Below are 12,986 nucleotides of genomic sequence, written 5' to 3'. Positions count from 1 at the left end.
GTTAGTCTCCATGTGTGGTTAGCACAAACTCCACGGTCCACTTAAGATGAGTTCTCAAATCACGGAAATTTTGCACGTAATGGATAATTGAATTGGTCAAGCAGTGTATTTCTGCATATAATCACTCACTTTTCTGACACATGTACTGTAAAGGACGCGCAGTAAGCAGATCTATTTTCTAATTTAAATATGTAATTCCAAATTATTTATTTTAAAATAAACTAATGTTTAGATTTCAAAGATATACAAATAGATATACAAATATGTCAATTAATCTGCCTCGTCATTATGGTGATATTGGAGAGATCATTTATTTTCTGAGGTGGTTCTTGATGAAGTTTGCGAACCCCTGATCAAATACATTGGTGAGCCACCCAGGAACGGTAAAGCCAAATAAAGCAAAATCTAACAATTCTTCAGATTATTTGTTAAAGTTATACAAGCTATTTGAAAACTGATATGTTTGTTACACTCAAAATATATCAAACTCAAAAAAATGTGTGAAAGTTAGCTGTTTGTTCAAACTACTTATTTAAAATGAGCTGAAACAACACAACTCTTGAGCTTTTTTGGGGGGACATCTTAATTGTTTTAAATTCAACCCACTTAACTTTGTAAAAACTAATAAGTTAACTTAAATCCTTCATGTTCTCCCAACACAAACTGTGTGGAACCATGCAATGTTTAAAGTGCATGTAAAAAAACAAGGCCTATACTGGTTCCCATGAAATTAAAATAAAGATTATTAGATTTTAGAATCAGTATGTCAGTTTTAAAGATGTCTGTAAGCTACAGTGTGCTCCAAAACAGTGACAAAATTTGTGTTTAGAAAAATATAAAACTGACATAAACATTTAAAACATTTTCAGTTTTCCGTGAACTAACCCTTAAGTTAAAAAACAATATATTCCAGATGTATATCGCCTCGTTTCACCATTTTATTTAGAGTTATAAACAGCATGATAGAAAAAGGCGATGCTGTCAATAGTAGATGCACCGTGTGTGATGGATTGGGATGTGGGCCATTTCTTTGTGGTGTTTTTTGGCATATGGCCACAGGTAAAAGTCGATGAGAGCAGAGTTGATGTGGCAGCTCTTCCCATCTTTCTCCTCCACCAGTTTCCACAGATGCTGTCGGATCTTCTCCACACACCAGATGGAGCAACCCCTGATCTCCACCTCTCGCCTCTCCCCCGAGCTCAACAATTCACCTGCGAAACAATAATTCAATCAAGTTTTTTTGTATAGCACTTTTCACAATAATTGTTTCATCAATCAAATTCGGAAAAAGTTAAGGTTATTGGTTACTATAACTTTATTAGTTACTAATAAATTTAATTAACTAGTAACTAATAGCTTTTAACAGATAAAGTTATTATATATAAACATAGTTAACCTGCAGTTATATAGTATATTTATGATGTATATGTGCACATTCAATCAAATGTATGTGTGTATTAAGTGTATGTGTTCGAAGTCCTCAATGGATAACAATCATTTATTTATTGACAACCCCAAATCAGAAAAGGTTGGGACAGTATGGAAAACGCAAATAAAAAAAAGTAATGGCTTCCAAATTTACTTAGACTTAGTACAAAAGTAACATCCAAGAAAGGTCTAGTCCTTTAGGAGCAAAGATGGGCCGAGGATCACCAGTTCCTCAAAGAAAGATAGGAAGACATTTGGATATCTCACCTTCAACAGTGCATAACATCATTTAAAAAAAATCAAAGAATCTGGAGGAATTTCAGTGCGCAAAAGGACAAGGCCGCAAGCCTAAGCTGAACAACCGTGATCTCAGATCCCTCAGGTGGCACTGCATCAAAAATCCTCATTCATTATATGCGATATCACCACATAGGCTCAGGACTACTTTGGCAAACCACAAAATGTATTTACTTCCAAAAATGCCACTTAAAACTGTATTGTGCCAAAGGGAAGCCCTATGTTAACAGTGTCCAGAAGTGCCATCAACTTATCAGGGCTTAGAGGCATCAGGGATGGACCATAACAAAGTGGAAACACGTACTGTAGTCAGATGAATCAGTATTTCAGGTCATTTTTGGGAGAAAAGGATCATCCAGACTGTTACCAGCAACAAGTCCAAAAGCCAGGGTCTGCCATGGTCAAGTGCCCTTGGCAAAAGTAACATACACTTCTTTTCCATTAATGCTAAAAATTACATGGAGATTTTGGAGCACAATATGCTGCCTTCAAGTAGACATCTTTTCCAGGGACACCCATGCATATTTCAAGACAATCCAGAACTGCACACATTACAAAGTCCTGGCTGCAGAGGAATTGAATACAGGTTCCTGACTGGCCTCACTGCAGTCCCGTCCTGTCTCCAATAGTGAAGGTGTAGTGCATTTTGAAGCGCAAAATGGAACAACAAAGACCCCGTACTGTTGCCCACCTGAAGACTTGTTTGCAGGAAGAATGGGATCAGAATTACACCTGAAACACTTCATCACTTGTTGTCTTCAGTCCCTAAATGTCTTTAAAGTGTTGTGAAAAGGAATGGCAACATTAATCTTTGCACCACTGCATGCATCTAATTACAATACTGATATAAGTCTCAAAAGAACTCTCAAAAAAAAAACATCTGCACTGCTGTGAGGAAAACGGTTTCTTCACTCGTAATCCCTTGCATGTTGCACTCTTTCAAATAGATTTTAAAACAGCTCAGAATTTTTTAAATATCTCCAGAATAGCTAAAGAATAGCTAAATAAACTACAAACCATTTTTAAGTGTCTCCATAAGGGCATCGGAGTAGCGTAAAGCCCCCAGGTACACCAGGCCTTGTGGGACCCTGTAGTCAGCGAACATGGTCAGGTAGTCGAGGTTAGGGATGTTGCCTTCTCCTCGTGCCTCCATGATGCCCCAAAAGTCTGCCACAAGAATCTGAGCCCTCTTGTAAAACGAGATTCTCTTACCCTACAACAGCAAACAAATATATATACCTATTAACAAAACATTTCTATTAATATAGAACTGTGAAAAAGGCTTAGACCACTAGTAGTTACACCCAAAAAACAAAGGTTTGAAGTCGGTTATTTCTACATTTAGAAATAACCGACTTTAAACCTTTTATTTGGTATATATTTGGGTGGGGTAGGGCTTTATAACAAGCTGTTTTTACTGTATAAAATATGTAATGGAGGCCAGCTAGCAAAGTGCTATGCAGGTAAACCTCACTCCTTTGAGCTCTAAAAGGTGCTCTAGCAACAGATGCTGGAAACCATGATCTTTAGCCTCCTTGTTAGAGCAACCAACTCCCATACAAAGAATCACCGGTTCGATCCCAGCTCAGAACGGGTTGGGTGCAGTAGGGATCTGTGGGTTACATGTGGGGGCTCGTCCGGAATGGGAGTGAGGTTTAGGGGGATGAGTGTAACAGAGGCCAGCTAGCGAAAGCTATGCAGGTAAAACCTCACTCCTCTGACCTCTAAAGATGCTCTAGCAACAGACGCTACAGGCTATGGTCTTTAGCCACCTTGTTAGAGCAACCGACTACCATACAAAGAATCGCCGGTTCCCAGCACAACATACAAGAAAAAGTTGTTCAACTTTGCAATACGGGACATGTAATTCAAGTTGTATTTCTTAGCATGAACAAACAACAATCGTATTACAGCATTTATTCATGCTTGTTGACATCAGTTAATGAAATTACAGTTGTTCGTTGTTAGTTCATGTTAACTCACAGTACATTAACTGTTATTACACAGGTGTCTGGAATACTAATTTTTGATTGGACAGTTGCGACATTTCAAGGTATGTTATTCCGAGATAACAACCGCTGAATAACACAGGCTCATCCGGGAACTTCAAATCACCTTAACCGTGAATACATTCAAATCCATATACTTACATCCACATTTATATGTATCTGCTTGTCTGTCACTCCACTGCTTTTAACTCTTTGGTGCTGCCTTGTGAACGAATAATATGTAGGTTAGTATATGCTTTATTCAGTCAATTTCGTTTCTGTCAGCTTTACGTTTTTGACTGTTTGGCACCATCTTGTGACTGAATAATGCACAGGTTAGTGTATACTCCATCAGCTGTTTCTGTCAGCTGTCCATGTAATTAAGAATCAATAAAGTATTACAACTCAGAACAATTTAGGTTTCATTTTCATGTTTTTTGAGTAAAAAGAGGATAAAGTACATCCATGATGGTTTTCCAACCCAATCTCACGGCAATTCGTAATTTTTTGTGATGTAGTAGCTAATTCGTATGAATTCAGTACAACCTAATTCGTACAATTTAGTATGATTTGCTCATCACCCAATGACAGTTGAGTTTAGGGGTGGGGTCGGGTGCCACGCCTTCCTTTATGAATTTGTATGAATTAGCCACTGAACTGACAAATGTAAAATACTTACGTTGTCTCATGAGATTTCGTAGAAAAAAGCCTTTCGGTCTTATGCGACAGTGATCCAATTGGCGCCATCTTGTGACTGAACAACGCACAGGTTAGTGTATACTCCGTTTTCATTTATGTCAGCTTTGCCTTTAATTAAAGAATTACTAAACTATTATGGCTCAGAACACTGCTTTGTGTCTAATTTTTATGTTTTATGACATCCAGGACTGTTGTTATCACAGAATAATGCACTTTGGCCTTTATTCTTAGGGCTTTTTTCTGCGATAACCACCTCCTGGATGTACTTCATCCCTTACTTAACTATGTATCCCGTATTGTAAAGTGTGACCGAAAAAAGCCACAGCGGAATGAACCGACAACTACCCTGGCATATGTTTTATGCAGCGGATGACTTTTCAACCACAAACCAGTACTGGGAAATAAATCAAACATCAGTAACCTCAAATGTGGCTTCATCTCTATATGATGGGATGTTCTCCACAATGTGCTGGACCATCTTCTGGGCATCATTTTCACATGGGCTCATAAATGTGCGGAAAGATCCTCCGTGCTTGACGAGCACCCGTCCAGCCTCCGTCAGGGCCTGGTGCCGCTCTCTCAGCATGGGCATGGGTGTAGAGCTGTCCGAACGCAGCACCTTTGCCAACTCGGACTCACTGATCTGACTGAAGAAGCTAGGGTTTGTAATGGGCACTCCTAAAAAACAGAAAAACATCAGCATGTGGACATTTTCTGTTTGTTTCGACTTGTGTATTTGTCTTTTTCCTATATGAATTTACCTATTCATTGGTTAACTGGGGTGATCATTATTTGCTGGTGTGATGTTTAGTTTTGCCACTGTCACACTAGAGTTTGAATATGCGAAATTCTGTCGTAAGGCAGATTGTTGACTATTGTTCACTTGATACTGAGCCTTTAATTGACATTTATAAGGGATTTATAAAGCATAAATAGTCCTCACTTTAGATTAGGTCACAAAACTGCATGAAGTTGAGTTATTAAAGCATTTATTAACATATTAGTTAACTATTAGTATATGCCTGAATAATAAGACATATAAACGTTGATTTCAATAGTTTATTAATCGTTTACTAACTCATTCTGAATGATCCTAAAAACCCTCAACTACTTTTAAATACAAATGGTTTGTAAATAATGCGATACTTAATTTAGTAATGAAAAATAAATCATTAACAAAGTATGAAAGTACAAGTATTAAGCACATTATAAATATGTTTGTAAGTCAAGAATACAGCGCTTGTAACTGCAGTTATAAACTGCTTACTAACGCTTATTAATGTAGAGTTAATGCTTAACAGATAATGAATTAACTATTTGCTAATGCTTAATAAATGATTTATAGTGTGTAGTTATTAAAGTGTTAACTTTTTGATCGCCTCTGCTGTTAAACATCATTAGGGAAATATTTTAAAAAATTCACAGAAGGTCTAATCATTTGTACTAAAACTATATAATATTTACATTACTCTCAATGTTGTCACTTCTTACCACTGACTGGTTACTTTCTATCCGTTTTATTTATATCTTTATTTATTGTCCCTTATGTATGTACTCTCACCTGTCCACCAAGTTACCTTTACATGCATGCACACACACACGCACCTGCCAGTACGTCACTGTATTGTTGTTTTTTTTGTTTTCAAAGCAAGAAAACATGAAATTTTGCACACACATCAAACGCGGTGTAAATGGTCGGCTGATATGGGTCCCGGAAGTGGGTGTGGCAAAATGACTCGACAGCACCACCTATATAAATTAAATGGACGGGCCCCCGAGCTACGAATAACGCACATGCACGAAAATTGGCACACACCTTAAACATGCCAAGACCTACGAAAAAGTCTCAAGGAGCGAAATCTCAAACCCAACAGGAAGTCGGATATTTATAGCTTCCTGCGGCGAAAAAGTGGCGTTTTTGCCATTTCCAGGCGTTGTACTTTAACAAACTCCTCCTAGGGATTTGATCCGATCGACACCAAAATTGGGTTTTGTCATCTAAAGGCCTTGGCAATGTTAAATTGCGAAGCTTTAGAGTTTTCGTCGATGGGCGTGTCCGTGGCGGCCTCGCAAACTTTGACGATTCGCCACGAAACAGGAAGTCGTTATAACTAAGGCATGCATTATCCGATCTGCCTCAAAATTCACACGTTTTATAACCGTCCTGACCTGAACACGTTTACATGCCAATATCCCAATACTTTGTGTTTTCTTTGTATTTGTTTGATCCCACTTTGTGTACTTTTTGCATATTCTGATTAAAAAAAAAACATTTTCTATAGGAAGCTTTACAATATGATTTTTGTACTGAAGCCAAATCTGGAGGAATCTCACTAAATAACTTATGATAACAGTCTAGTAGACTAGTACTTGCAAATTTATATATATTAAATAAAAAATAGCAAAATGTATATTGTATAAAAAATGCATAAAATTATGTTGAAATTTTGTAGCTTATTATTTTTTTCCCAATATTTCGCATGAATTTTAATGTATTATCATCCTTTTTTAAATGATGTTCGTTGACTAAAATACTATTTTAACAAATATATCTGTTTAATTTAAAAAAGTATATAATATAATATAATATAATATAATATAATATAATATAATATAATATAATATAATATAATATAATATAATATAATATAATATAATATAATATAATGCAGTGGCACAGTAGCTAGTGCTGTCGCCTCACAGTAAGAAGGTCGTTTCTGTGTGGAGTTTGCATGTTCTCCTTGTGTTCACGTAGGTTTCCTCCGGGTGCTCCGGTTTCCCCCACAGTCCAAAGACATGCGGTACAGATGAATTGGGTAGGTTAAATTGTCCATAGTGTATGTGTGTGTGAATAAATGTGTATGTGTTTCCTAGTGATGGGTTGCAGCTGGAAGGGCATCCGCAGCATAAAACAAATGCTGGATTAGTTGGCGGTTCATTCCGCTGTGGCGACCCCAGATTAATAAATGGACTAAGCCGAAAAGTAAATGAATAATATAATATAATATAATATAATATAATATAATATAATATAATATAATATAATATAATATAATATAATATAATTTAATATAATATAATATAATATAATATAATATAATATAATATAATATAATATAATATAAAATAATATAATATAATATAATTTAATATAATATAATATTATATAATATAATATAATATAATTTAATATAATATAATATAATATAATAAAATATAATATAATATAATATAATATAATATAATTTAATATAATATAATATAATATAATATAATATAACATAACATAATATAATATAATTTAATATAATATAATATAATATAATATAATATAATATAATATAATATAATATAATATAATTTAATATAATATAATATAATATAATATAATATAATATAATTTAATATAATATAATATAATATAATATAATATAATATAATATAATTTAATATAATATAATATAATATAATATAATATAATATAATATAATATAATATAATATAATATAACATAATATAATATAAATACTACATACTCCTAGCTGCCAAAAGTGAAAAAAGTAAGCATCATCACCTTCCTCCATGGCTCTGGTGATGGCGGCACAGAGAGACATGTACCCTCGATAGGTGTCTCCCCTGCACACCACCTCGCACTGCTCGTCCTCTTTCTCAGGCCAGAAGGAGAAGTTCATGGTGTCCGTCACAAACACCCAGTTGATGGCGTCGTCTGAGTCCGGTGAGGGTGCCAGTGGATTCATCTTCTTCCAGCCGCTGGCGGTGAACTCATCACTGTCCCGGAGCTCATAGATCATCTGTGCCACACGTTTAACACCGTCTTCATCCACAAACACATCCCGACTGCGCTCGGACACAAACCGACCGGACTCTCGAGGGGACATCGGCGGCTCCATTCCTTCTGTTAGGAGAAAGACTGTGAGACTGTGGCTATAACACTAGTAAAATTATCAATGTTTGATATTTTTTATTTCTATTACTATTATTAATATATAATTCATTCATTCCTTTTCAACCACTCTTCCAGGGCCGGGTCGCGGGGGCAGCAATCTCAGGAGAGAAGCCCAGACTTCCCTCTCCCCAGACACTTCCTCCAGCTCCCCCGAGAGGATCCCGAGGAGTTCCCAGGCCAGCCGAGAAACATAGTCCCTCCAGCGTGTCCTGGGTCTTCCCCGAGGCCTCCTCCCGGTGGGACATGCCTGGAACACCTGCCTAGGTAGGTGTCCAGGAGGTATCAGATGCCCAAGCCACCTCAGCTGACTTCCTTCGATGTGGAGGAGCAGCGGCTCTACTCCGAGCTCCTCACCTATAAGGGTGCGGTATGCCACCCTGCGAAGGAAACTCATTTCGGCCACTTGTATCCGAGATCTTGTCCTTTCGGGCATGACCCAAAGCTCATGACCATAGGTGAGAGTAGGAATGCAGATTGACCAGTAAATCAAGAGCTTTGCCCTTTGGTTCAGCTCCTTCTTTACCACAAAGGAACGGTACATCGACCGCATTACAGCTGCCGCTGCACCAATCCGCCTGTCAATCTCACGTTCCATCCTCCCTCACACGTGAACAAAACCCCAAGATACTTGAACTCCTCCACCTGGGGTAAGAAGTTTCCTCCAACCTGGAGATGGTATACCACCTTTTTCCAGTGGAAGCACCATGGCCTCGGACTTGGAGGTGCTGATTCTCATCCCAGCCGCGTCACACTCGGCAGCAAACCGCCCCAGTGCATACTGAAGGTCCATGTTTGATTAAGCCAACAGAACAACATCATCGTTGAATAACAGAGATGAGATCCTGTGGTCCCTGAACCGGACCCCCTCGAGCCCAAAGCTGCGCTTTGAAATTCTGTCCATAAAAATTATGAACAGAATTGGTGACAAAGGGCAGCCCTGTCGAAGTCCAACATGCACTGGAAACAAGTCTGACTTATTGCCGGGAATGCGAACCAAACTCCTACTCTGTTCATACAGGGACGAGACGGCCCATAACAGAACGCCTCTGACCCCATACTCTCAGAGCACCCTCCACAGAACGTCACGAGGGACACGGTTGAATGCCTTCTCCAAGTCCACAAAACACATGTGCGCTGGTTGGGCATACTCCCATGAACCCTCGAGCACCCTGGTGAGGGTATAGAGCTGGTCAAGTGTACCATGGCCTAAATGAAAATTCTGCAATATCAGCACTCGTACAGCCTCCTCACCCTTGTGTATTACTCTGCCTACATAGTGACACAAGCAGAGGAATAATCTCACAACAGTTTGACAAATATTGCAGCTGTTGGACAACATAATGCACTTTTGGGGCATTTTTAGGTGAGAATGTAGTTAGAAGATTTAGCGCGTCAGCAGCTGAGTGGAGAGAGCAAAGAAATTGACGGTTGACGTTCCACCACACGATGGCGACAGAGACTGCATAATAAGTCCTTAGGAGAGAAAAACAGCGTTTTCTCAGCGTAAATTTCTATCTACAGCTGAACAAATCACTATAAAACAGGTAAGTGACATCCTGAGTCAATCTCTCTCTTTTGTATGTTGTAGTGCTGTATTTATACAACAGTAATCTGCTAGTGTTCGCTTTGCTCTGGCTTTTCGGGGTTAATTTTTGTGATCTCCTGATTGCAACAGAGAAATACTGGGGAATCTCTGTAGACTGATGGCATTTCATGCCGTTCAGCCTTATAATGTTAAAATGTCAGCAAAATCAGCTGTTTTGTCATCATTTTAGACATTATGCTAGTAAATCATTCAAACACTAGCTCTAAAGTGACGTTGGTGAAGTAGTAACGGTTTCTGCTGTTCTGACGTCACCTGCAGATGTGGATGAACGGTGAAAGAAAGTAGTTCCTCTTAAAAAAGGGTTTTTGAGACTCAGTGTTTTCTTTTCTTTTTTATATACATGATTATGCCGTCAAACTGTTGTATAAACGCAATATCACACTCGTAGTAGTGCGATATGGGTGTATATCAGTACTGCTGGGGCACTAATGCGCTCGGCATGTGGCCTCGAACCAACGCACGTCTCTCAGTAGTGCCAATATACAGCCATATTGCATTGCACTGTGATATTGCTTATATATAATATTTATATACAAATTACAAATCTATGCGAAACTTTTTTGTCACAGATACTTGCATTTATATATAATTTGTATCATTTACATATATTTTATATCTAAATATAAATAAACATTTTCTCAAATATATGCATATGCAAATATATATATATGTATGTATGTATGTATGTATGTATGTATGTATATATATATATATATATATATATATATATATATATATATATATATATATATATATATATATATATATATATATATATATATGTATGTGTATAAACACACACACACACAGCTCATACACATATAATATGTCAAAAAATTTATTTAGGATGAGATTAATTTTTTTTAATAATATAATCATTTATATATTTATTTATTTATTTATATTAATATCCTGTTTGTTTAGTTTTTTCCTATTCTATCTACTTTTTCTAACACTAAAAAAAATCACAATTTCTACTGTAGAATATTTTTTAGAATTGCTTATTTCTCTGAATTTGAACATTGTTTGATACATTTGGTATAATTTAAGTCAGCAAAATAAATCTAAATTGAACACTGTTCTAGAGGTTTTTGTATATTTGATTAAACAATTTAATATTTAATTATTTAATTAATAACGTAAATACTGTGTATTTTATCAACATTATTTATTTTTCATTATTTATTTTTATCAACAACAGTACTATTTCTCAATTTCAATTTCATTTTTCTCGAAACATGTTTTGTGCCTTGACAAACTCTTTCTAAAAAGCGGATGTACAAAATTAATCGCTGCTCTAAAAGTCTTTTAAAAGCAATCCTTCTGTAATTCTCAATCACGCTGGATATCGAAAGAAGCAACCCAATGGCAGAAGTGAGAAGGGTTATGACAGACATGACAGAGCGCAGGAGGATCTGTGAATGGCTCTGGAACAAAGTTTTACATCCACTGCAAACATTACAGGCTTGTCTTCCTTGTAGGTAAAGTTGTTTCACAGAATTATCTGTAATTCATAATACACACCTGTTGTAGTGTCCGTGTTGTGCGGGCTGCTTCTTCCCGCTTGCTTAAACTGCCCCTCTCGCGCGTGTGTGAGAGACAGAGAGGTTTTGTCTTCAAGCGGATTATAGATGCGCAAAACTGCGCAAACATTCGATTGAGGCTTAAAGAAATATTACTACAACACTGCAAATGTAAATAAGTCATAATATACACACTCCTTACTTGTTTCAAGCTTTACGAGTATGATTTCTATCCTAAAATATTGAAGAAAGCTGAAAACTTACATCGACGTCCATATTTGTTTCTACTATGGAAGCCAACGGCTGCCGGTTTTTAGCTTTCTTTAACATTTCTTTTGTCTCTGTGTGTTTAGTAGTAAGTACATTTTCATTTTAGGGTCAACTATCCCTTTAGGTCAGGGGTGCTCAAACTCAGGTGTCCTGCAGATTTTAGCTTAAACCACAATTAAACACACCTGAATCAGCTAATCAAGCTCTATCTGGGTATCCTAGAAACTTCCAGGCAGGTGTGTTGAGGCAAGTTGGAGCTAAACTATGCAGGACACCGGACCTCCAGGACCGAGTTTGGGCACCCCTGCTTCAAGTTCACAATTAATTTTTAAATTACAAACCTATTTTAGCAGTATATCCCTCGATGTGTGTTCAGAAATCATGTCTTTTATACTTAGCCATGACTGTCAGACTTTATGTAACATGTTTATGTGGAATAATGATGTCCAATATCTATTATCTCACACTTTTTAACACCTGTCCAAGTGATTGCTATATGAAACATGCTGAAAACCGTGTCAGACCGTATTTAAACAAGCTGTGAAGGAATAAAGATTACTGCTGACCAAAGTGCAAAAATGTCAGATGTCATTTGGATACAAAGCAATATGAGAGTGCAGGACAAGATGTAGGCCATACTGTAACAGGTTCAAGTGTCTGAACGTTTTTAAGATATCGTTATATAACAACCTACATAGTGTATAACAGATATGTCCTATATTAGATCAAAATTAAAAAAGAAATTCTCCTGTGTGCTACTTGTGGCTGATATTTATATTTAATGAATTGCAAATCAAATAATTTTAAGGCATTAAAAGTGCTCAAAAACTAAGTAAAAGACAAGACAGTCAGTTTTGGAGACTACATTAAAATAAGTAGCCTATCACAAATGAAAAGAAATCTGTTTGTGTGTAATCAATATGCATTGTGCATCAATATGGGTAATAAGACTTTAGTTTAACTATTAATTACCAGCTTATTAACTACCTATTATTAATATGTTGGCTGTTTATTGTCTGTGTGATCTTATTGTACATCTAATTAGAAGTTCATTAAGGCAAAAGTCAAATGTAATGGTTAATAGAATTGTACCTTAAAGTGTGACCTGAAAATTACAAACTTCTCTATCGGACACAAAGTGTGAAGACATAAAGATTACTCTTTTCCAAAGTCCAAAAACACCTGAAGAATACCTATAGTTTGAATTG

At 36.6% G+C, this 12,986-nt stretch overlaps 1 protein-coding gene across 2 annotated transcripts; it reads right to left on the bottom strand.

The window, feature by feature from the left end:
- Positions 1 to 907: 907 nt before the first annotated feature.
- Positions 908 to 11,574, bottom strand: qng1 (Q-nucleotide N-glycosylase 1). Of its 2 annotated transcripts, none has more exons than XM_056464251.1 (5): positions 11,510 to 11,574; positions 7,987 to 8,328; positions 4,834 to 5,090; positions 2,743 to 2,938; positions 908 to 1,211 (listed from the first exon to the last, which is right to left on the bottom strand). In XM_056464251.1, exons 2-5 carry the CDS (start codon positions 8,321 to 8,323, stop codon positions 982 to 984), a joined length of 1,020 nt encoding a protein of 339 aa, XP_056320226.1. In that variant the 5' UTR covers positions 8,324 to 8,328; positions 11,510 to 11,574; the 3' UTR covers positions 908 to 981. The 2 variants fall into 2 exon arrangements, with proteins under 2 accessions (XP_056320226.1, XP_056320228.1); XM_056464253.1 differs by having other exon boundaries at positions 7,987 to 8,325; positions 11,510 to 11,557.
- Between the last annotated feature and the right edge of the window lie 1,412 nt (positions 11,575 to 12,986).

The sequence above is a fragment of the Danio aesculapii genome, chromosome 8, assembly GCF_903798145.1.
Source record: "Danio aesculapii chromosome 8, fDanAes4.1, whole genome shotgun sequence".
NCBI classification, from domain to species: domain Eukaryota; kingdom Metazoa; phylum Chordata; class Actinopteri; order Cypriniformes; family Danionidae; genus Danio; species Danio aesculapii.
This window is presented reverse-complemented; position numbering and strand designations above follow the sequence as displayed.

Excerpts from the sequence above, each read along its gene's own strand:
- qng1 (XM_056464251.1), bottom strand. The coding sequence starts at position 8,323 with ATGGAGCCGCCGATGTCCCCTCGAGAGTCCGGTCGGTTTGTGTCCGAG. Across the intron at positions 5,091-7,986 it reads CACCAGAGCCATGGAGGAAG|GAGTGCCCATTACAAACCCT; the intron begins GTGATGATGCTT and ends TCTGTTTTTTAG. Across the intron at positions 1,212-2,742 it reads TATGGAGACACTTAAAAATG|GTGAATTGTTGAGCTCGGGG; the intron begins GTTTGTAGTTTA and ends ATTGTTTCGCAG.